The 25330-nt window shown below is 44.3% G+C and overlaps 1 protein-coding gene across 1 annotated transcript in view; it reads left to right on the top strand.

Annotated features, from left to right (window-relative positions):
• HERC3 (HECT and RLD domain containing E3 ubiquitin protein ligase 3) overlaps positions 1–24349 on the top strand; it is a 49452-nt gene extending 25103 nt beyond the window's left edge. Inside the window, exons 10-24 of the mRNA XM_082482026.1 lie at positions 432–491; positions 2894–3005; positions 3717–3906; positions 5657–5820; positions 6352–6465; positions 7715–7738; positions 7825–7914; positions 9371–9541; positions 10174–10317; positions 11671–11837; positions 12938–13004; positions 14797–14879; positions 19159–19342; positions 20073–20175; positions 22259–24349. Of these exons, the coding sequence (XP_082338152.1) occupies positions 432–491; positions 2894–3005; positions 3717–3906; positions 5657–5820; positions 6352–6465; positions 7715–7738; positions 7825–7914; positions 9371–9541; positions 10174–10317; positions 11671–11837; positions 12938–13004; positions 14797–14879; positions 19159–19342; positions 20073–20175; positions 22259–22467 (1882 nt within the window). The 3' untranslated portion in view covers positions 22468–24349. The remainder of the gene's footprint in view (positions 1–431; positions 492–2893; positions 3006–3716; positions 3907–5656; positions 5821–6351; positions 6466–7714; positions 7739–7824; positions 7915–9370; positions 9542–10173; positions 10318–11670; positions 11838–12937; positions 13005–14796; positions 14880–19158; positions 19343–20072; positions 20176–22258) is intronic.
• The last annotated feature ends 981 nt before the right edge of the window (positions 24350–25330 follow it).

Genomic DNA, 25330 nt, shown 5'->3' with positions numbered 1-25330 from the left:
TTTCTAAGGGGAGGACAGTTGCCAGTCACAAGGCTGCCAAGTTAGAACTTCTGAGCAAAACCAGAGGAATTTGAGGCTGCCTCAGAACATTGCAAATGGTGGGTGGGAAATGGTTTTTAAAGTTGTCCTTCATTGTGTGCTTAGAGTTCATGAAAAGCAGCAAGAACTTGCAAGCAGACTGATTAAATTCCTTCCCCTGCGTGCCCACCGTGAGAAGGGCAGAATAGGCGGAAAGGAGGCACTGCTAACATCCCTCCTTTCAAAGAGGGACGTTACATGATCCTGAATGAACCACTTACCCTCTGTGCCTCTGAAGGGGTGATCCTGACGTTGTTTCCCATAGAAGGAAGGGAACAGAGCTGAAGAGACTTGCTGGGACATCTATTCATAACCGCTATATCTGTTTTCTTTTGTCTTCCTGCTGCAAACAGTAATGTTGTTCAGATCCTGTCCTCAGCTGCCTGCTGGAATGGAAGCTTCTTGGAGAAGAAGTAAGTGGCAAACAGAGTCCTGAAGTGTGGCTTTCCCTTGAGGCAGACTGGAATCCCTTTACTTCAGTCACTGCTGCAGTGGGATTTGATTTTTCTGATCAGACAGGAGACAGGGGCAGAGTGTTCACTAAAGAGGTGGGTGGTCAGAGCTGGGTAAGGAAGGCAAAAGGTCTAAGAAAGTGCATGGTCAGTGTACTGTAAGTGGCACAGATTCCTTGGAGTTGTCACAACTGTTATTTTTCCTTATGAAATGAATATCACCATCTTTTAAAAAAAAAAAAAAAAGAAGGATAGGAATATGACATTAAGGGGAATGAGTGATGCCAGGTATCTGAATAGTCTCTTACCCATCTGAGCTAGCTGGTGGGGACTGATGCCTGTGGAGGTACACTTCAACACAAGCTGTTCTTGAAAGATACATCTGGGGCAGCACGGAAGCACTTTCCTTTTAGGTGACATCAGTTGTGGAAAGTTTTGTGCTCCTGCTTACAAAAGCAGGAATTTCAAATGGGTGTAACCAACAACAGGTGGTGACAAGGGTGTAATATGCATAGCTGAGTCAAAGGCTGTGGGTTGGAAAGGATTGTGTTGGCTGTGTCTGTAAATGTTGGGGAGGGAACAGCATAAGATGAGGAGGAGGGGAAATTTTTTATGGTGATGTGATGAGTAAATGACCTGTAACTAGGTGAAGAAAAGCTTAGTTACTCTGAGTAATCTTTGAGTAATATTTTCCAGGAAGAACTCGAAAAAGAAAACAATTTATTCATTGTTCTTGTGGTTTTTTCTGCTTGTCCGATGGTTGTTTCTTTAGTGTTGTGACAAGACAGGGTGTTACTGCATCAGGAGAGTTGTGTCATGTTGGTTTAAAACACTTGTTGAGATATCCACGTTGTTGAGTCACTATAAATAGTCCCACATCTCCGTTGAATGTGGAAATGAATGGGGTTTATGACTTCATCACTCCAATGCAGTTCTCCTTCCACTTCAGTGATGTCTTGGCTAGTGCAGGACTTAACTTTTACAGAAGATCTTTGACCAAATGAATAATAAAATTTGAAGCCACCATACACTGAGGTGAGGCTGTATTTAACCATGTACCTTTATATGTGAAGCCTTATGTCATGGTGCACTTGACAGAAATACCCTACTGTAGTCCTTCAGTATCCTAATGCCATATAGACCTGTTTGCAATACAGCATTATGGTACACAGAGTTAGATGGAAAAGCAGCTTTTTGATGGCTGCGTGACTGAGCATGCTTCAGTACTACTTCTGCACATCACAGCCTGAAGTGCTCTGTACCGCAGTGTGACTCTGAGGAGCTGTTTCCAGCCTGGTGCCTGTGCTGTTATGGAAATAGCCACTCAACTACAGTGGGCTATGTTTAGCGTCTTGTGTTGTTATAGCCACGCCAGCAAACTGACAAATGCACCCCATCTTTAATTGCTACCTTTTCCTTCAGAGTATCTAGTACGGCACAGCCTCAGATGAATAGTGACAGACATGGGAAATCCTTGAGGTCAATGGAATGGTAGCAATGACCTTTTTTTACTAGCAACTGCAAGGTTTTATGTGTAGCTTTACTGCATACAATGATGCTGAGAGCCTCTGCTACAGATGCTGATCGTGCTGTGCATGCTGAGCTAGGTAATGTACCTGCTGGCCTGGACATTTGGTGTTGCTAGATCTGCCTGTTAGGTTATCATCCTCCGCAGGCTTGCCTTCATTATTCTTCTTATACAGGTAGCCTGAGGAAATTACAGCCTTTCAAGCACAGCAGAAAGGACAGCACATGTTTGTTGCAACTAAAGACCATGTGAAGACTGTTCTCAGCTGTGCTGTGTTTTGATTGTGGTCATTGTTTAGTTTTAGAAAATTTGAGGGTGGAATTCCCAAAAAGCTACTCTGAAGATCTTCCCCTGTTTTCTTTTGAAACCCCTCATCTGATGTTCTCTTGTATAGCAGTCAATGTCTTCTTATGCATCACCCTCTCCTTTCTTACTGGGTGTGATTAAACAGATTTTACTATAAAAGTAGTGTGTATGAAGACTCCACAGAGAATCCTGATACGCATGATAGATACATATTTTATAGATTTTTTTTTAACCAGTCTGGCCTGTTTAGGCAGACTGTTACATCAATGAAGGAGTCTTGGGGAAATCAAAGACATTGATAAAGTGTTTCTCTGCAAGAATCCCAACCCTAACCAAGGTCCAGAGGAGTTCAGAAGGGATAGTTGTCCATCTTGTCTTTAGCAAGAAGATTCCAACCTCTGCTTTGTTTCTAGTCCGATTAATTCCCTAGAGGTTATTTCTCCATTGCTTGCTCTCAGGCCATGCCAGGATGCACGTTATGGTGTCTTTTCCTTAAACTTACTCCTGTCTGTGGGATTTTTTTTTTAAGAATTGACGAACATTTTAAAACCAGTCCGAAGATCCCAGGAATTGATCTGAACTCCACCAGAGTGCTGTTTGAGAAGCTGATGAACTCTCAGCACTCCATTCTCCTAGACCAGGTATTGCACTCCTGGGGTTTTGGGTATCCAGAGGTGAAATAAAGGCTTTCTCCCTCTGTAACATGCAAGTAACAACAGCTTTTTTTAGGGAAGGATTGTATTGCAAATCATTAGGCCAGATCTATCATGGATGCTTCTCCATTGGCCTGGGCTGATTTTCACCTTCTCAGAATGTGTCTCTAAACTTGTTTTTAAAAAAGTTTTATCTCATGGCATTTAATACTTGAAATGGCTGCTGAAGTCAATTCTGTGTATGTTATACTTGTAAATAATGACTATGTTCATGTATTGCCTGTCAGGAGTTGAGTACTTTATGGTTGTATAATTTATTCTAACTCAGAGGATTTCTTTCACGAGTGCAGAGCTGTGGGATAAAATCACATATGTTCCCCATGCCATTTTTTAGCTATAATTTTTATAGCTTTTTTTTTTTACTCTGGGTTTGACTTTTAAAGCAGGGGTGTGACCTCAACAAGAAGGGTTAACTAACCTTTAGCCAGCCCTGGAAAAACCTATCCAAATGTTCATGCATTTTGGAAAAATTGGAACTTAGTCCTGTCCTATGGAGTGTTTTTAAAATTTTGTGAGCAAAAGCTATTAAGTCCACCCATTCCGAGTGTGCTCCATTTCGTCAGTTCTTACACATCATCTATATTGTAGGTGCTCTATCACCCAGGATAAGTTGCCTTCTTTTGTCTTGTTTTCCTCCAGATACTGAAGAGCTTTGAAAGTTTTTTGATACCTCAGCTCTCCAGCTCACCACCAGATGTTGAGGCAATGAGGATCTATCTGATTCTCCCTGAATTCCCACCCTTCCAAGACTCCAAGTATTATATCACGTTAACTCTTCCTCTAGCAATGGCTATTCTGCGCCTAGATACCAACCCCAGCAAAGTTCTTGGTAAGAGGCTGTCATTTAAGATGCGTGTTACTCTCAGTATCCAGCTGGGACACAGTGTTGCCTTTAGGTTTTTCAGTCGTGTTTTAGTTTTGGTTTATTTTTTCTATTCTGTTACAATGGCTGCAATGATAATTGGGTATTATTTGTGATATTGTGTTGTTATGAAGCAGTCACCTCTAAAAAGCAGCTGGGAACCAAAAAGACTCAAGTAATCCTTCCCGCAAAACCTATGTTCCCATGTAAAAGAACTATAAATATAAAACTTGAATTTTAAACATGAACTATGAGGAAATGAAGAATGTGCCGTGCAGGTATGGTATGGGAAGTTAGTTACAGTAATATAAAATATAAAGTTTATGGTGATGTGGATAATAAACGAGAAATACATTTTGGGTTAAGAACTGTTTTGGTTTAGAAGTAAAATATCACTTCAAAGAACGCTTATTAGGGAGGTTAATCTAATTTACCTTATCTAGCTTACCTACGTTCAGAGACTTCATTCCAGTTAAGTTTGCATAAATGTATATGAACATAGATTTTGTATATCACGAAGATTAAATGATCTTATTCTCTTAAATTTAATCAGATATTGTCGACAGTAAAATATCTTTTCTGTATAAGGTAAATAAAAGAATATACTAACTATAAAGTTACTATGTCCTGTATAAGGTGCAGAAAAACCTATTGGCTGGCCCATGGCCAAGCTGAACCCACCAGCTCTTCTCCCACTTCTGAATCTTCTCATTTTTGCTAATATTATTTTCTATGAGCTTATTTTAAGCTAAGCAGAACATATGCTGCTTAATGATTGTTACTCATGTTTGCTAAGCTCTTACTTTTCTTGTATCTTATTCTGTTTCTCAAGGTTGTCTTATACCAAATCTCATATTATCATGTAAAATGCTATGTAATGAATTCAGGCCTCCAGGAGCATTGCTTCAGTGAAATTTATTTTGAAGTTTAACGGTTTGGTTTTTTTATTCAAAGAGGCTTTGGAACGAAGTTTTCTCCTCTACTCAGAGTAGTCCTCTGTGATTGTTAGAAATTGTTAGAAATGTAAAGGATTCTCCTACCTTTGCCTGCTGGAATCTATTGTTGTGCTGACACTTGAGAGGATAAATTGGTTTTGTTTCTAACCGTTGACATAGTGGTTTCCCAGGCTCCAGCTTCTACTTTGCAGGTAGATTGGTTCTAGCAAAGAAGCTAATAGTCAGGGTCCCTTCAGAGGAGAGGTAAGGGTTACCTGTCCTTGGCAAGAAAGAAATCAGCCTTTCTGAAGAGGAGGAGTTCAGACCTTTAGTGCAGATGTGCCGGGTGACACGCGCTGACACCTGCTAGAAAAGTATGTGGTACTATGGAGAATTGCCCAGGCAACTGCTCACTCATGAGCATCACTCATGAGAGACGACGGTTTGCCTGCAAGATCACAGTATCTTGAATACAAGATGTGTGAAACAGTATCTGGAATTCAAAGTTGAGAAACTCTGAATTCAGGCTCTCGCACTGATCAGGGATTGGGGCTGGGTAATGACTAGGGTGGTTGTATGAGAGTGGAAAGGGAGAACTTTTCAGTTTCTGGTATCTAGCTGACTCTCTGCTGACTTCCCTGTTGCTACAGTTAGGAGAGAAACAGGGAAGCTTTTTGAAACAATCTTTAGGTGTGTTCCCCTATTTTCAGCCGTAACCCCTTGTTTAGGGGTTACTCTGGCTTTTAATTCTGGATTTATATTGATGTTCCTCTGCTTTCCAGATAACTGGTGGTCTCAAGTGTGCCCAAGATATTTCCTCAGGCTAGTGGATCTCTATAAAGGCGCAGTGGTTTACCTCCTCAGTGGAAGAAAGACACTGTTGATCCCAGTCCTGTTCAGTAGCTACATTACAGCTGCTCTCAGGCTTCTGGAGAAACTCCACAAGGTAAGAGGAAAGTGTGGGTGTGTGTTGGCTCAAGATGATTCAGTTTTGTCTGCCCTTTGCCAATTGGCAGGGACAGAGTGGTCACGGCCCTGGCTTGTGAGCTGTGTCATTGTCCACCAAGACACCACATGGGGAAGATGTTAGTGGTTTTCCTGAATTCAAGGTACTTGAAGATTGTTTAGTCCCGTCTCAAACACTAGGAAAAATTTACCCTAAAGAATGCTGCTGCTGAGCCACCAGACTGCGTGCACTGTGGCATCACAAATACCTGTCTTATGATGTTTTCTGCTCCCACTGTGTTGGTGCTGGTTACTCTGTGTGAGGAGAATGGGGAACTAAAATAAATCAGAAAGGTTTATCTCTATTTTTCTTGGTTTGTACTAAAATATAAGGGACTATGTGTTTTTACAAGACTTTCTGAGGCTTGTTGTTGCAAGCTGCTATAATTGATTTTATGAAAGCAAACCTGTGTATTCTAAGAAAGATGCTGAATATATCCATATTTTAAAAACCATCTCTTTTCTTCACTAGGTAAATCAGAAGGTTAAACATGTAGAATATGATAAGTTTTATATCCCTGAGATTTCCAGCTTGGTGGACATTCAAGAGGATTATCTCATGTGGTTCTTACATCAGGCTGGAATGGTAAGTTTTAGCTGTCCATGTTTGTCTCTCTGGTTGTAGAGATCTGTATTTTTAATATCCTTAGTGAGAGTGTAATGTATTCAGTATAGGAGCATCTATATGTTAAGTCTTTCAGATTTGGGTACTCAGTGGCTTGAAAAAGTTGACTTAAAATAAGGCTGTCAGAAGAGCTGGAGCTAACAATATTTAACTGATGCTTGCAACGATCTCTGTGATTATTCATGTGAATCTCATTCAACCCTTGCACAAGGTGATTAATTCAGTCACTGGATCCTTTTAATGTAATCAAGACCTCAGGAGCCAAATCCTGCATTCTAAAATTATAATTTTTACCCTTTACTTCTGCTGTTTAGGCAGGTATTGTGAATAATGTAGCCAGTGATCTTAAAATGTTGCTCTGTAAGAGGAGGCAGTGTGGCGTTCTGGCTAGGGGACTGAACCAAGACTCAAGAGATGTGGGTTCTATTCCTGGCTCTTCCAGTAACCTGCTGGGTGATCTTGGGTAAGACCCTTCACCTCTTTTATGCCTCGCTTTCCCATCTGTAAGAAAGGAGATAACTAAACTAAGGGCTGGAATATGCTGTGTAGGACCCTGGTGAGATTATTTAATTATAGCAGGGAAAGGAATGCCAAGTGTGAGAAAACACCAAAAAACATCCACCAAGGGATGCTGCAAGAGTAAAACCTGACTGTAGCAAGAATTTTTGTGTGTTTTAGTGGACTTTCTAAATGTTGTGTATGCTGTGTCCCTCATCCCCTACTTTCCATCGTTTAAATAGTGCTGCTCTGTGCTTACTTTAAGTGAGCAGAACAATAAAATACTGACTCAAATTTAAGTAACAGTGATAGTTAAAAATGTATCAATATGGCTAATGAAAGGAGTAATTTGCATTGCAGGAGCGGTCTTATATTGTCATGTTGTGGCCTTATGGTCTCTCCTGTTTCATATGGTCTCTGCCTTGGGGGTAGTTTTCTTGTTTTTCTTCATAAGAGTAAGTTTCACCTATGGCAGGTTAACACAGGCTTCTGTGCCAGTTAGTCCTCTTAGTAACGTTTGATGTTGAAGTTTTGAATTGAACTTGTGCATTTTCTTGAGAAGGGAGTTCCTGTGTTTTTCTTTAAGAGGAAAGGTTGTTGGAGGAGAGGAGAAAGATTCTCTTTGGGTTGCCTTTGAACTAGTCTGTCCAAAAAGTAGAAGACACAAAATCAAGAGTAAAAGATTTTCATAGTTCTCTGTTTTCCTTCACAGAAAGTAAGACCATCTATCATGCAGGTAAGAAGATAGTTTTTCACAACTCTTATTTAAAGAAGTGCTGTGGAAGCTGTGAATAGGAACAAATCTGCCTGCCTTTCTTGCAGGATGCTGTCACACTCTGTTCTTATCCTTTCATCTTCGATGCTCAGGCTAAGACCAAGATGTTACAGACGGACGCAGAATTACAGATGCAGGTAATCCTTCTCTCTACCAATTTTCCTGCCCCATTTCTTTTTTCCTGCCTTTTGCATTGATGTGTGCAAGGAAAGGAGTTCACTGGGAGTTAGTGTGTGCAGCACTTTATTGTTTCTGTGATACAGGAGAGCAGAGCAGCTGGAGAACCTTTTTGCCCTGGATATTGCAGAGGCAGCGCTTGGTGTCTTTCACTTTTGTGCAGAGCTGGGGCTCTCCAGGGAAGTGTTCGTGGCAGGTGTTCAGCTCCAGCACCCTTACCCTGTAGGTGGCAGCCAAGCCAGCTCACAGCCAGGCTGTGACAAGGACAGCTGACCTTTGTGCCAATGTAAACCTCCTAGTGCCAGGCATTGCTCATGCAGGTCACTCCTAAGAGAGGCAAAGCATTGAGCACTGGTCCCTCATCCAGTGCAGCTGGGGTCTGGGACTAGTCCGTGAAACAAGTTTGCTGAGGTCCTTAGTTGTCAGGTTCCTTCAGGGTGGAAAACTGTCATCACAGTTACTCATGGCTATGGTGTTGGTTCCATGTGATATCCATCTCTTAGCTTTTCTATGTCCACTTGAACACATAACCCGCAGCAAGGCAGAAGAGGCTCGGCCTATACTCAGAAGCTGGAGTCACCTTCTTCCTTCATTTTGCCACCCTGTTGTATTTTCAGCTGCCCAGTTTGTGAGCAGCACATTACTGTGAGGAGGGTATCTACCTTATCTTAGCAGAGCAGCAGGCTGGTAAAGGTTTTGTTGCACTGAGAGAATCTTTATGAAGACAAACCACTTTGAGGCCAAAGAAACCATTATTTCTGTGAGTTCTGGAATGGAGGAAGTCTGGTTTCCAGTGGACTTCTGTCTCTGGGTCAGCTGACTTTTAAATTGAATTTACAAATGTGAATATGCCACTTACTATGGACGATGCATAGGAATGAATACGCTCTGTGTCGTCAAAGCTTTGACTGGGCTTTGTGCCTTACCTGACTCCAGAAAATTCATGTAGATGAGAGCATTGTATGCGATGGGTTCTCTGGTGCCTTGCCAGATGTGGTTGTCACCTGGCTCCTCGCTTGGTATGTTAGTAGCACTGCTCTCCTCATGGACTCTCTGCCTCTTATCAGGGTTGTGTTCACACTGAGTTTCTTAACTCAATAAGAGCATGAATAAAACCTTTTTTCCCCACCCACCCGTCTAATGTCAAAAAGTGTTCAGGAATTTGATCTCTCTGTTGATCAAAGTTGGTTAATCAATCAGAGGACTCAAAAGTGTTGGTGTGGGAAATGGGGTGGACAGGTAGGCACACGTACACACGCATTTGTAGAGTGAGCATGTAATCCTTGTAGCCTGGGGAAACCAAACTAAAAGAGTAAGGAAGAAGGGAATGGCATGCATATAGTTGTTAACTGTTTTCCTTCCATAGGAAGAAAGGAGCTGAGCAGTGGCTGTTTTTCACCCCTCTCTTATTTACAGGTTGCAATAAATGGTGCAAATTTGCAGAATGTCTTCATGCTTCTCACCCTGGAGCCTCTGCTGGCCAGAAGCCCTTTCTTGGTACTTCATGTTCGAAGGAGTAACTTAGTTGGCGATGCTTTAAGGGAGCTGAGCATCCATTCAGACATTGATTTGAAAAAGCCTCTTAAAGTAAGTTTTCCCCACACCTTTAGTACCGTCTCATCCAGCTGGCATTTCTGTAGCCTGTCAGCCCTTCACGTTACCACTTCACCAGTGTACAGTGGCTTCTCCATAAGTATAGCACACAGGGACGCTTGATCTAATCAATGTGGGGGTTGAGTCTTTCTCCTCTCTGACTCACAGGGTGTTTTGGCAGTGGACAGTTTACACGAAGGCAAGCAGGGGGTTTACTCTCTTTTCCTGGTGTGTCTGCTGTACAAGGGGCAGGGGAGGAAAAATTTCTATGATATTACGCAGTCTCTGTTTTGCTGTTCTGCAGGAACAGGCTGCTTACAATAGGACATATTTTACATCTGAGAGGTTGCTACAAAATTCAGCAGCTGCTGTCATGTTTCTGTGTCTGTTATTGGGAGTACAGGTGGTTATTTATGATTTGCATAAGGAGTTAAACATTTTCAAACTATCTGATTCGCCACCCCCCTGTTCCCTTTGCCTCCCTGCAAGCAGAGCACTGAAACAGGATCGTGAGTTGCAGTGGATTTGAGCATCTTAGACAAACTGCTTTGCATGGCTCACAATTAGAAAGATGTCTGATTCAGTCTCAGCTCTGCATCCCTGCTACTGACCTGCTTTTTCTACAGGTCATCTTTGATGGTGAGGAAGCTGTTGACGCTGGAGGAGTGACAAAGGAATTTTTCCTCCTGTTGTTAAAAGAACTCCTCAACCCCATCTATGGCATGTTCACTTACTACCCAGAGTCAAACCTGCTGTGGTTTTCAGACACGGTAAGCCCTTGCCCTCTACACACCCAGGCTCGAATAATATGCTGTGTTTGAATGACAAGAAAGTTAGTGGCAAACTATGGGAAAGAAATTATCTTCCTCTCATTTTCCACCCACGATACAATGTGAGCTCTTTTTACAGTTAGTGTAAATTAGTATAGGTCCATTAACTTTAGTAGAATGGTGATGACTGTACCTGTTAAGGAGTTGGCTCTTTCTCTTTATTCTCATTCTGTAATAAAACTTGTGTTAAGTATCAGATGACAGTTAACAGAACTCTTATTATCACGAATGTGATAATCGTGCTCTTTTCCAGAACCAGAGGTAGTGGCATTAGAATTCTGTGCATTAGAATTCTGTGCTTCCCTTGCTGTTCACGTAATTGCAACCAATACACTTAGTCATGCATCACTATCACCTTCAGGATCTAAACTTGTCAATGCTTTATGTAAAGAAGCTCTTAAATGGCAAGAAACACAGTTTGTAGTGAAAGTTGGTTGGTTTGGGGAGGGAGGGGAGTACAAGTGCTGTACCTGTCAGGTAGCATTGTGCTGGAGGTGGTGGTTTATGTCCTTTTTTCTTCACTTGCCTAGCTAGCAAGATGGGAAATGATATTGTCAGTCTTCCCTTAAGGTATAGCTGCCCTGGCAGGGGTTCTTTTAATTTATTAATTACATTTTACAAGGAAGCAAGTTACATGGTACCTTTTGTAACTTGTGAACAGTATTACAGAGCAATTACTCCTCATGTTAATGCTATAAAAACAACAAGTCTTTTGACAGAATGACAGTGTAAGCACTGAAAACGAGAGTCGCATATTTATAACATTTAACAAATATAGGCAGCCACTCTGTGACTGATGTACCAGTGTGAGAGTAAATACGTGAAAGAATGAAGGCCAGTATACCAACACCTATGTTGGTGTATTTGCCTGTGTGGCATTGTGGTTATGCATAAGCTTTTAATAGAAGATAGGATGGTTGGTAGGGAGAGAATTCTTAACACATTTTCTTGCAGTACATAGACAGCAAACACTGAAGCTTTGTTAATGTCTAAATGCAGAGGTGTGTAAAAAGAAAATAAAAGGCAGATAAGGTGGAAAGCAGCTGTTGCTGTTTCCACAGCTAATCCCAGCTTACAAAAGTAATAAGGCTTGGTTTCTGAATCTTCATTTCTGTGCCACACTCCAGCAAGGAATTCATAACCAAACTGGGACGTGGTGGGAGCGCTCTGATTTTGTCCCAGTTGGAAAAGCAGGGGCTGGCTTCTTTGTCAGGAAAGTGTACAGGGAAAGTGTACTGTGCATTGCACGCGTGACAGCGTGTCTCATCAGGATTTCTCTGTGTGGTTTTGCAGTGTTTTGTAGAACACAACTGGTTTCACTTGATTGGCATCATATGTGGTCTTGCAATATACAACTTCACAGTGGTAGACCTTCACTTTCCCTTGGCTTTGTACAAAAAACTCTTGAATGTGAAGCCCTGCTTAGAGGATTTGAAGGAGTTATCCCCTACAGAAGGAAGGTATGAAAAACAAAATTTGCAGCTTTTCTGGGAAGGGAGACTGACCATCTGGGAACAAGAAATGCCAAACTTGGTAAAAGCTGTTCAATAAAACACCTCCTGATCCTTTTGAGTGACTGATTAACCTGGGGCGCTGTGATCCTAGCAAAGTACATAAGCCAGTGGTGAAATTCATGTAAGACGACTTCTCTCCCACAGGCTATCAGATCCATCTGCTTAGGCTCTAACCTCTGTACCCACCTTCCCGACCCTCAGAAACTGGGTATCAACACAGCCAAAAGATACCTACCACACTCCTTTGAAAACAGGGGTGGGGGCCTGTCCCTCCATTGTGTGCGATTGCATGCACGACCCCGGATCCGAGCCCCAGCCCTTCCCCCCAAGCCAGGCTTGGGTTAGCAAGCAGATCTGCTGCGTGTCTCACGATGTAGCCCAGGACAGGAGCTGTATGTAGAATGCGAACTGTGTCATCTCTGATCCAGTGTAACTCTGACCTGCTCCCGTGCCAGAAAGAAGGGAGTGAAGGAATGACTTTTTCTAAATGGTGTATTGACTCTTTTCTGCCTAATTGCATGGGGGTATTTGTTCCCTCTGACGCTGAGAGGTTAAGATCCCACTGTTTGACTGCTGTCTTCTTTTTTTCTTCAGAGTTGCCATCTGATTTATCTGCACAAAGCTACAGCTGTATTTAACAATAATGAGGTAAAATTCTAGGAAGACAGCAGCAGGATTTTGAGGGATAGGAGAAGAATATTTTCTGCATGATGTGGATACAGATATAATCCACCACCCTCTTTTCCTCCACTCTATTAGACCTTTCTGTGGTGATGACATAAGTACCTAGCAGTCCTTAAGAACTAGAAATGTAATTCTGTTCTAAGGCCAGGATCATTAAAGCAGATCCATGTACTAGGCATGTGCTGCTAACAAAGCATCTCTTTATTTGAGGTGTATTTCTTTCATACCCCTTGAGGTGATTCAGATTCTCTCTCTTGCAATCCTATTACCCACATTTATGATGCTGTTTACTTTTGCTGATTCACTTTTGCTTTTTGAGTCTCTGATTTTTTTTCTCATTTCTTTCCCTACCTGTCATGTAGGAGTCTTCAGCAACTTTTAGAGTACCCTGGGGAAGATGTAGAAGAGACATTCTGCTTGAATTTTACAGTAAGGCACATTTAAGATACCAGCTCTGTGATTGTTGTGGTACATTTGAAGCCCATTTACTTATTCATGTGTATTATGGTTTATTCCAAAAGATGCCTGTAGCCCATACCCCATGTTAATGTTAAATATTAATGTTAAAATTCTTTGCTGTCAGATCCCTTGTTCTTTTGTATGTGGTCATGAAAACTGACCTAGTAAGAAGATTAAGCAGAGTGATTTTTAAAATAGCCTTGTTGTCACTGTGACTTAAATGCCAGTGGCAAACTTCTCACACTAGACAGTCGGAAGTAGATTCCTAAATCCTCCTTGAAAACAGAAGTTAGGCTTTGACACCACTAGATCAATTCTTGAAATGCTAATGCAACTTAGAATTTTCCTTGCTGTCATAATATTAATACTTTTTTAACTTAAAAATTTTTAGTGAGTGTACTTGGTCAGACTTTCTTAGAAACAAAATGCTGGAGGCTATTGCTAGGAGACATGCTGAGGTAGTAAGCTTTCCTGTGCTACTACCGCAGTAAAAGACATTTTTTTCTAGCTAGTAACCTGCATGCAATAGTTTCTATTACACAGTGGAGATTACCTATAATTAAGAGTTCGATTTTGATATACATTGGAGCATCGGGTATATCCCTGATCATGTGCAAATATTTAGAACCTCACAAAGAGATACAGCATCATTATTCTCCAAGCTCTGTTCTCCTCTGACTCGGGCAGGGTAAAGGCTTCCGTGTTTTAATGTCTTTGCTTTAAATTCCTGGTGCTGTAACAGGTTGTGAGTGATGTAAGCTTGATCTGAGTTCTTGACTCTGTCCAGGGCCTGCCTGGGGTAAAACCAAGGTACCAGGAAAAAGTGCTACACACTGTGAAGAAAATCCTTGCTGAGCTAGGAGAGTGTTGTCCATTTCTTTGTTTCATAAATGGCAGCACATAAAGGCTCTTAGATCAAACTTAGCTCTGGAGTAAGTCAGACCTGGCTCTGACTGTGTCTCGTGCAGGTCAGAGCTGCAATCCAGGATGAGGTAATGAAGCCATAATGATGGTAATGCAGACTGTGTAAAAAACAATACCTTTGAAGTAACACAAGAGGTTTTTCTCTTTTCACACAAAAAGGGCATTCTTACTCTCTCTTGTACTATATACTGCATAATATATAAAGAGATGCAGATACATCTGCTAAAACTTTGAAATGAATAAATAACTGATATCCCAAACCTTGAAATTAATATTTTGGCAAATTTGCATGTCAAGATCTGATCCTCTTTTGCATATGGCAATTTGAAAATTGACCCTTTTGCTTTTTCTCTACGTGACCAGTTTTATATGTACAGAATATATGTTTGTACTGGTACCAGCCTAGGCCAGGCAAAAGCAGGAAGCTGTTTGTGATCATGTCATTTCGCATGAGAGTAGATGAATTAACTTACTGAGCTGTTGTTATAGAAAAGGGAGTCCTTTTTATTGCCAGAGCGTGTGGGCATAGTTAAATACAGTTTTTTAGTTATCATTCTTGTTTTTTTTTTCCCCACAGGAAATTTACCTACAAGAAAAACTTTTCTTTTCTGAGTTTGCATTTAGACTTAATAGCAGTCCTACAGCAAATGTAAATGATGGAAGGTGGTGAAGCATGCAGGGCATTTGGAGCAGAGAAAAAAATGTTCTGCGTATGCCCTTTTCTCTGGCCCACGCTTCACATGCCAGTCATCAACTGTGAAAGAGAACTCTGTATCTTTCTGCAGGCATATGGCCTGAAAAGTACTTCTGGTAAAATTAGGTTTCTGGTTTTGTATAGATCTGCAGGGAAAGCTATGGTGTGACAGAGCAGAAGAATCTGATTGAAGATGGAGATAAAATTCTGGTGCAGAAGGACAATAGGTAAGTTGGGCCTATGAGGGGATGGACTCATACTTGTGGTGAAGTCAGGTACAGTGCCACGGAAAATTTGGCTGAGGTGAAATGTGGGAGACAATTAGGAGTCACTGTGAACAGTTTCTAAGACCAGTTGTTCAAAAGTTGCTGGATGCCAGTGGCACTTGAATAAAAAGTGAGTTTTTGTCATCTTTCCACCAATGTTTGGAAAATGTCCCAGACCCTTTTGGATGGATATTTTCCCTATAAAAGGCCTTCGTATAGACCCTTGGCAGTTTTCTCATGGTAAATGGAGATTGCAAATGATTTTGGCCCTTGAAGATTAATCTCCCTGATGGTTTAGAGAGGAACGGTACGTGATCAACAAATGTGAGCTTGGCAAACTTGTTTATATTATTAACTCTGGAGCCAGAAACACTTTCCCTTGAGTGTGTCTGATGGGGGACCACCATCCCTGATTAGAGCCGTAAGGCTATACTGTACTTAGATTCCTTTCCATTTGACCGAACACCTGAGAGTTACTAGCACAGCTACCATTTCCCCTCCTTTCTTTTTTTCCAGCTGCTAAACTATTTTTTTTTCATAATCCTGTAATTGGATTTCTACAAATGCCTTTATTACTTGAAGCAGTGTTCAAATTCTTCTCTGCTGGCAAAACAGTGTGATCCAGTGACTAGTCAGCAGCATGGTTAGGGGCTTGAGCTAGGATTGCTGAAGACCTTGCTGGCAAACCTGGAGATGAAGTCATTTCCTATTAATCTGATTATTTAAAAGGGTTCTGATTGTGTCTAAAGCCATTGCTGTAACAAAAGCTTTGTCTGTATTACCTTCTTACCTACTTTACTACTGCCCCAAAGGGTGCAATTTTACAGCTAAATAGCTGCTTCTATGCAAAACCCACACGGAGATCAAGCAGTGTAAGCCTGTCTCCCTGCAAAGAAAAGATGGGCTTCAGGTAAATAGCGGAGAGTTTAATCTACGCTTGCTACAGTGAAATAAAGATGAAAATGCCAGTGATAGTGGCCTTTAGGTTTTTAGGCTGGGCGTGTACACTCAAAAGAGAAATGGCCATTTTTCTACTGTGTGCTGTACTGGCCTAGGGGGAGGAACAAAGATTTTAGCTGAGCAAATGTTTGGGAAGAGCACCCAGGTTAGCTCCTGCAACTGTTTATTAAGTCAGGATAGGCGACAAGAGAAGAAAATCCTTAAGGAGAAAGGCTAGTATGTAGCTCCACTGGCTTAACACATTCCAGAATGCAATCACTTTGTCTTGACCAGAGTTTTGAACTCAAGCTAACCTCTAAATCCAAGTCTAGACATGGCTGTCAATTCATCCACCTTACAGTGCTTAATGACTTCCTCCACCCCTACATTTAGAGGCCAGGGACCAATTTGCTGCCTTCCTGGCCTGAATAGTTTGCTGTGTGCATGTCTTTGGGCAGTGCCCTTCCTGCTTGAGGAAAGTTCACCAGGAACTGAAGAGTGCTCAGGATTGCTTTGACTGAAAAATGCTGAGTAGGAGAAGCCTGTGTTTTCCCTTTCTCCTTTGGAGTTCATATTGCGTGTCACAACATAAAATGTTCTTGATAAAGGGTTCATGACCGTAACAGCCAGAGAGGTATTAAGCAACAGTTAAGTGCTTAATCAGCTTGGATTTCCCTAATGCTCAGGTGACTATCAGGAAAATGACAATAAAACAAATGTGCTGGAAAATAACTCCCCCTTCAGTATATGATTTTTTATTCCAAGTTTTCATATTTGTCAGTCTGCATCCTTATTTTTCTTTTTTAGTTTTTCAGCCATCCCTCGCTGCTTTTACATAGCATATGCATTGAGAATTCCTCCACCAAAACGTCAAAATATTTCTTTCAATTGTGACCTCCTTAGGTGGAGACTGCGATGTGGGATTCCGTGGTGTTCCCTGATCCGCTTATCTGAGTGCAGGTGTGAGCTGTGCTCGAATGTCAGGCAAAAACGACAGCCCCATCCACAGAATAGTTTCACGTCCCAGTTTGCCACATTGGCTGGTGCATCATGGTCAGGTGTTTAAAAAAAAAAAAAAAAAGTCAGGGGAAATACTTTAAGTCAGTGCACAAATAAAATTCTAGTGTTGCACTTAGGTCATGGTGCTTTGAGAATAGGAAAGAGAGAGCAGAATAAAGATGTCCCTCAAGGGTCAGTACTGGGTCCAGTCCTGTTCAATATATTCATCGATGATCTGGATGAAGGGATAGAGTGTACCATCAGCAAGTTTGCTGATGACACTAAACTGGGAGGAGTGGCTGACATGCCAGAAGGCTGTGCGGCTTTACAGCGTGACCTGGACACGCTGGAGAGTTGGGCAGGGAGGAACCTAATGAAATTCAACAAGGGTAAATGTAGGGTACTGCATCTGGGGAGGAACAACCCCATGCATCAGTACAGGTTGGGGGCTGACTTCCTGGAGAGCAGCTCTGCGGAAAGGGACCTGGGAGTCCTGGTGGACAACAGGATGACCATGAGCCAGTAATGTGCCCTGGCGGCCAAGAGGACCAATGGCATCCTGGGGTGCATCAAAAAGAGTGTGGCCAGCAGGTCGAGGGAGGTCATCCTCCCCCTCTACTCTGCCCTGGTGAGGCCACATCTGGAGTACTGCGTCCAGTTCTGGGCTCCCCAGTTCAAGAAAGACAGGGATCTGCTGGAGAGGGTCCTGCAAAGGGCTACGAAGATGATTAGGGGATTAGAACATCTTTCATATGAGGAAGGGCTGAGGAACTTGGGTCTCTTTTAGTCTAGAGAAAAGAAGACTGAGGGGGGATCTTATTAATGCTTTCAAATACTTAAAGGGAGGGTGCCAGAGGGATGGGAGGAGTCTTTTTTCAGTGGTGCCCATTGATAGGACGAGGGGTAATGGGCACAAGCTTGAACATAGGAAGTTCCATCTTAACATGAGGAGGAACTTCTTCACTTTGAGGGTAGTGGAGCACTGGAACAGGCTGCCCAGAGAGGTTGTGGAGTCTCCCACTCTGGAGACGTTCAAAACCCGCCTGGGTGCTGTTCTGTGCAGCCTGTTGTAGGTGACCCTGCTCTGGCAGGGGGGTTGGACTAGATGATCTCCAGAGGTCCCTTCCAACCCTGACTATTCTGTGATTCTGTATGTTTAACCTCCTAACAAAATCCAGAGGCAGGGTTTGGCCAGGGCCTGCCACGAGTTTCTTGCCAATGACTACAGAATGGTGTTTTTATTTCAATGCTGTTCTTGGGAACCCTTAAAGCAAAACAGGGTTGTCATTCTGAGAGGAGTCATTCTCTTTGCCACGTACTGCAAATGCACAAGTCCTGTATGTATTCAACTGGAGTGTGAAGGCTGAAGAGGAGGTTTCCTAAGACAGTTTTCTTGCCCTGTAGTAAGGGGTGTTTCTTAATTTCTTTTGATTGCTTTCTCTTTGGGGCCAGGAGGGAGGGAATTGGCCATGCAGTTTCCGATCAAGCCTTTTCAGAGCGGGATTTCCTCAGTCTGCCTCTAGGCTGCAGCTTTGGCTTTGAAAGGGCTAAACCACTGGCAAGACTCGTTGGGGACTGAGTCAGCAGTAGCTGCCTCTGAATTCACAGGGTACCTGCGTAGGGCTCCATGAGGCTTTTGGTTTTGGAAGTGGTATTCTTCTGGGCACTGTCTGTTTGATTTGGTTTCCCCTTCCGGGCAGAGTGCTTGCTCACAGCAACCTGACAGTCTGAGGTCATACCTGGCAGTCCGAGGTCATTGCAGGGGGACACAGAGCCCTGTGCTGAGTAACCCTGGACACCTGCAGACTGAGAAGAGCCGTAGCTTATTTCCTGGACTTCCTAAATGAGGGTTGCAGGAGCTGGGCCAGGGGGTGGATATGATCCTCTGGTGACTGAATCCTGAGATTTGTGTAACACAACCTCTGTGCAGGGTTCCACAGGGAAGAGGGCTCTGTTCCTGACACCTCCCCAGTGCTTGGTGCCACCCTGGCTCCCTCCTGGCCTCGTGGGCAACTGGATCTAAGGCCACTTGGGTGGGTTCACTGGTAGTATAGAGCCTGGGCTGCTGGGGGACTTCCCATGCTGGCACTGCCGGCGAATAAGCAGACCCACGGTGGTACTTGCTGCCCAATTCTTTGTCCGCGATGCAATGACTCAGTTCAGTGAGAGAAAGGCAGTGGGTCGAACCTGTTGGAAAGTTGCAAGACACGTTACAGGCAGAAACAGGAAAACTTAGTAGTGCTGCTGCTCAGGCATATGATTAAAAGTGCTTTCCTTTGCCTGCTCTCTCTCAATGCACTAGGGAAGAATTTGTTGAAGCCTACGTAAATTACATCTTCAACCTCTCCATCCATGAGTGGTACACGGCCTTTTCCACTGGATTCCTGAAAGTGTGTGGTGGGAAAGTTCTGGAACTCTTCCAGCCCACAGAGCTCAGGGCCATGATAGTCGGAAACAGTAACTACAACTGGGAGGAATTGGAAGAGGTAATATTTTTCTTCTTTTTCACAAGTACCAGGATTGCCCAGTTCCATGGGGTGGGCACTAGCCTGGGACGTGAGATGTGATGAGCCACAGATGTCTTCTTTTATGTTCCTTGTACGTTTTGCCACTATTCACATGAAAAGTTTCTTACTGGGCTGTCCTGCTACTCGGGGGAAATTCAGGATGAGAAAGGACAGGGGAGAAGGACTTCCATCTGCTGTTGTTAGGGATGAAACCTAAGACTGAAGGGAAGAAACAAAGTCAGGGTCTCCACCTACAGTAAAACCCACTCCACTGCACAAGGGCAAAAAGTACACAGCCAAAGGTTCCAAGGCGAGCCTGGACACAAATTAAGAGTTGTATCCTCTCAAAATGCATAGATCAGCAAGTTACTTGCTCTGTCTCAACCTTAGCAGTAAAAGTGGGTTTCCAGTGCAGAACACATGATCCTGTTCATGAATCCAACCTGTGAACAGGTACTCCAGGATTCCTCACGACGTATGTAATTAGCTGAATAGCTAAAAGCCCAATGCCTGCCTTCCACATACTTCTAGGAGAACCCTTTACTGGGTCTTTGAGCCATTCTAGTGCCCGTGACCCATCCTGTGCTTCATTTCGTAACTGTCAGACATCGATCTGATGTCAGATACCAGAAGAGGTCAGGTCTGGGTTCTGCTTAGTCTTTGCTTTCTAGTGTCAGATGAAATTATATGACTTTTTGTTTTTTAATAGAGCGCTGTCTATAAGGGAGACTACACTGCGACACACCCAACTGTGAGAATGTTTTGGGAAACCTTTCATGCTTTTCCCTTGGAAAAGAAGAAGAAATTTCTCTGTAAGTATCTTGCAGTGGTGCAGAGTGTTTCATGAAATCAAAAGGCTCAGGTGGGAGTGTCTGCAGAGCTCCAGGGTTATGGCACGTTACATTAACTGCTAGAAGATGATCCAGCATGAATGCCTATCTCCTGAGTTACCTGCTGGTCAGATAATCTGTTTTCTCCCTCTCTTGTGTGTTTTTTTTTTTTTCTTTGATGTTCACTTCTACTCTCAAAATCGCTGTGATATCTGCAGTGCAAGATCCAATGCAGTCTCTGACAAGGGAGTGCAGCATCTGTCTGTTTGCATTGCCAGGAGGTGAATTCATAGTAGTTCCCAGTGCCCATACTTAATCTGGTTCCTTCTTCTGCAAGCTGAGTTTCAGGCATTGCAGCACTCTTTTTAGGTGCACCAGAGCAATTGTCGGGTGACAGCTGAGTGGAGAAACTGGTGTATAATGTGGCAGGAAAATAAGACTGCGTATTGGTGTGACTGAGTAGCAGATACCTCCCCTCTGATGGTGGTCTCCTTGTGCTGGTATTGGTGGGTGGTGTGCTGAGAAGAAGAGGATATCCCTGCAGAAGTGGCTTTGGGAAGTGCGTGTCTCTGTGTGTGTGTGCATTGCTTCAAGTGTCCCAGCCACCCCCAGATCTGAGCTGCTGCATGGGAGTCACTTTATTTGGGACAGAAGGGGAGAGGAGGAGAAATAGATAGTTTTAAGGGCAGGTGGTTTGAGTTTGTTGCACCAGCCAGCAACTTTTGCTCCCTTGTGAGTCCTGGTGGACACCAAGTTGACCATGAGCCAACAATGTGCTCTGGCTGCAAAGGTGGTGAATGGTATCCTGGGTTGCATTAGGGGGACTGTTGCCAGCAGGTCAAAGGGGATGATCTTTCCCCTCTACTTAGCACTGGTGAGGCCACACCTGCAGTGATGGGTCAAGTTCTGGACTCCCCACTGTACAAGAGAGACATGGACATACTGGAGAAAGTCCAGCAAAGGGCTGCCAAGATGTCTGGGGGACTGGAGCATCTCTCCTATGAAGAAAGGCTGTGAGAGCTTGGTCTGTTCAGCCTGGAGAAGAGAAGCCTCACAGCGGACTTCATCAATGTGTGTGAATACCTGAAGGGAGGGTGCAAAAAGGATGGAGCCAGGCACTTTTTAGTGGTGGCCAGTGACAGGACCAGAGGCAAATGGGCACAAACTGAAACACAATGGGTTCCTGCTGAACATCAGGAAATACTTTTTGCCTGTGAGAGTGACTGAACACTGGCATAGTTGCCCAGAGAGGTCGTGGAGTCCCCATCCTTGGAGATATGCAAAAGCTGGACGCAGTCCTGGGCAGCCTGCTCTAGGTGGCCCTGCTTGAACAGGGCGGGTGGCCCAGAGGACCTCCAGAGATCCCTTCAACCTCATCCACTCTGTGATTCTGTGACTGCTGGAAAGGTAAAGGCTGGTGTTTTTAGGCGATATTTTCCCCAAAGAAAAAAGCAGTCAACTAGTTGTCCTGCATGATTGAGATGGAAAAATGGCTTGGCCAAAACTTGCATGCTGAAGTTAGCAGCTGTGTAGAAGGGTCGCAGGAGTCCCCCACCCCGAACTGCTGTGCCAGGGACAGTACACAAAGGTTGTGCTCAAGGGGAGCCATGGGTGTGATGGGGAGCAGCAAGGAGGAACCAACCCTGGTCCCGGCATCGAAGTGCTGTGCATGGGAGGGGTGGCAGCAGGGAGCGTGCCTGGGTCCCCTCTGCCTCTCCCCAGGGGTGCAGCCCTGCCATGGGCATCAGGCAACCCTGGCTTTGCTCCTTTTTATCCTGCTTGAGCATGAGAAGGAGCTTTTAAGTTCGTATATTTCCAGGGGAGAAGGGGTGCTGTGGGCCACTTAATTTACTCATCTGCACGCCCAACAGTGGCCTTGCTTCTTGCCTCTGCTCTCCTGCACCTCTCCATGCACCAGCCATGCCCTGTATGGAGTTCAGTCAGCGTTTTGGCCCCTCCAGGCAGGGTCCTGTCACGTGGATGGGGTTGGAGTTTGCCTTCGTGTGCAGCCCTCAATGCGAGGTCGCCTGCCCTAACTGTCCAACCTTCCTTCTGCTTCTCCTAGTGTTTCTGACGGGCAGCGACCGCATTCCCATCTACGGCATGTCCAGCCTGCGCATCGTCATCCAGTCCACCGCCAGTGGGGAGCAGTACCTGCCCGTGGCGCACACCTGCTACAATCTCCTGGACCTGCCCAAGTACAGCAGCAAGGAGATCCTCAGCGCCCGGCTGGTGCAAGCCATCGACCACTACGAGGGCTTTAGCTTAGCGTGAGCACTGTGGGAGAGGCACAGACACTTGGGTACGGAGGAAGAAAATGATGGGCTTGGCTTTATTTTTGTAAGGGAATGGATCGGAACACTTCTGGGGAAAAAATAATTATTAGTAATAATAATAGATTGAGATGATGCGGTCTCAGCCTGATGCTGCCAGCATTTTGTGGGGCTTCAGCAGGGAGAGGCTATTGCTTTGAATTTTCTTGTCTACTGAACAACATCAGTTCAGTGGGCATTTTTGTTGTCTCCCCTCCAACTTGACATCACTGCCCTCCGGGCAATTCCTTGTAGTTTGCTTTTATCATCACCCCTACACACACACAAACTTACCTCTCCTTTTAATCCAGTTTAAGTATTTTGATGTTCCTTGCATTTAGGCTGTGGTGGAAATTGAGGATGAAATAGCGATCTCCTTTATGAAAAGCTGTGATTTCCCCCCGCCTTTTTTTCCTCCCTTTTTAAATGCAAGCTGGTTCTTGCTTGCTTTGAATGGAAATATCCCCTCTGCCCTTTGGTCCTTGGCGGATGGTACTGGGCTGGGAGGTCATTTGTGACCCCCAGGGCAGTGTATTAGTGACGGTACATGCTCTGTCTTTTTGCACCGGGATGTCTGATGGAGAATATCATTTGGGGGGGTTGGCTTGTTTTTCCTCACTTGTCTCAAATTTTGTTTCCAAGCAGTGTCTTTTTAAAGAAGCCTCAGACTCCTCTGGAGTGGAGTTTGTGTTCAGGCTTGTGGAAGGACAAACCCTACCTACAAAAAGGGGTTTCTCAAATTACATCTCTCTTGTGTTGTGTTTCTATCTTGGAAAGTCTACAAGTTAGATGGGTGGGCTTTGCTGAGCCCTGTTTTTCCATCTGAACAGACCTGTTATTCCAATACAAGGTGAGGTGGCTGCTTTTACCACTGCCGCCTTTCTCCAGAGGACTCGTGTGTGAATGTGCGTGTGTGTGTGTGTGTGTGAGCCTGCAGGTGTGTGGGAGGTGTGTACAGGCTCTCCAATCTCACCAGGTCAGGAAGAGAAAGAAGCATGAGATCCACATTTGAGTGATAAACCTCTGTTAGGAGGTTGGGTTTATTTTTGCAGTTAGGGTAACTTTATTTTGCTGTTTCAGAGGAGCCCTTTGACTTGACATCTGTTTTGCTGGGGGAGCCTAAAGGACAATCTATATGAATTAGACTGGAAATGTACATTAGGACAAGGGGTAATGGGCACAAGTTAGAACACAGGAAGTTCCGTTCAAATACACAGAAAAACTTCTTTAAGGTGAGGGTGACAGAGCACTGGCACAGGCTGCCCAGGGAGGTTGTGGAGTCCCCTTCTCTGGAGATTTTCAAGACCCGCCTGGATGCAGTCCTGAGTAATGTGCTCTGGGCAATCCTGCTTTAGCAGGGGAGTTGGACTAGATGATCTCTAGAGGTCCCTTCTAACTCTGAAAACTCCATGATTCTGTGATTCTGTGACTTGAGTAGGCAAAGTCATTACTTAAATCTATCCTGTAAGATTGGAGAGCCTTTATCCTCTTTCCCCTTGTCCTGCGCTCCCAGTAAATGAAGTTTGAATGATTCCCCCCATTTTTCAGGTCTTGGTGTAAATCTCATTTTAAGCCTAGGGTGGTTTTGACATTGACTTGTTATTAGGACATAGTATTTATGCACCATGTTCAATATACAGTATTGAACTTTGCACCTCGTAACAAAAGGTTTTAGGCTTCTGGGTTATTTTTCCTTTTTTTTTTAAGACAGGCTGTGGGCTACACTGAGAGCCCTCCAGCCTCTTTCTAATGCAGCATTGAAGAAAAATATACAGTTATATCAAATGTTTATTTTCAATGTGTGTGTACATAGTACAGTATTATGCAATAAATTTGATGTTTAATTATGACCGAGTGGCTGCCTTTGTGTCAGAAAGCGAAGGAGGGGCTGCACCAGGCACCGGCTCTCCTGCTGGTCTCGCCGTACCTCTGCAGTCCTCTCCCTTGGCCCAGCTGCTGGTGAGTGCCCCAGCCTGTCCCCTCCTTGCTCACTTGGATCGAATGTTGCCCTTCACCTTCCTCACCCAGATTTGGCCCTGATGTGCTGCTCGCTAAATGAGAGCATGGCAGGGTGGCAGCCCCAGCCCCAGGGGACGCGCTGTCTCCGAAGACAGCACAGGAGGAGTTTTATCTGCCCCTCCTGGCTCAACTGAAGTCCAAGTCCTCTGTGGGAGAGATGGGAATTGAGACCAGACCTGAGTCCACTCACCCCTATCCCTTTATCCTCTCATCCCCACTGTTTCTCCTCCTTTCCTCTCACCTCGCAGGCAGGAGGGGGGTACAGCGGTGCCTTTCCTCAGGGCACTGAAGGCCACCAAGGGCTTCTCCAGCCCGTGGCCTCTCCTGCCTGGCCTGCAGCCCTGCAGGTGTAGGCAGCACCCCTGGGACAAGGTCCCCATGTCCCCCATGGTCTGAGCACCCTGAGGAGAATGGGGTCCCAGCTGGTTGCAGGAGACAGCGAGGCAGTGGCAGCCCTGCAGTACCCCATGTTTCTCCTCTACATTGGACTAGCCTCAGAGCTGATTCTTCATTAATTAATGGCAAGTAGTTAATGAACAAGGGGCTTGTATGTACAGGAGCTGTGGCAGCAATACCAGAGGAACGGCAACACCAGGCACTTGCAGAGGGAGAGTGAGTCTGTGTGTATCTGTGTTGTCTGTCTGCGTCCGTGGCCGGGGTGCAGTTTGGCCCCTTGGGCCCCTTGCCCTGTTTGCTTGGGGAAACACCGGTCTCACCCCAAAACCAGGCCCACAGAGTGGGTGCTCAGCACCCATTTGTCAGCTGCAGCCTCAGGCTTCAGCCAGCAATGATGTGGCCTCATGGTG

This window comes from Vanellus vanellus, assembly GCF_965231255.1.
Source record: "Vanellus vanellus genome assembly, chromosome: 4".
NCBI lineage: Eukaryota > Metazoa > Chordata > Aves > Charadriiformes > Charadriidae > Vanellus > Vanellus vanellus.
This window is presented reverse-complemented; position numbering and strand designations above follow the sequence as displayed.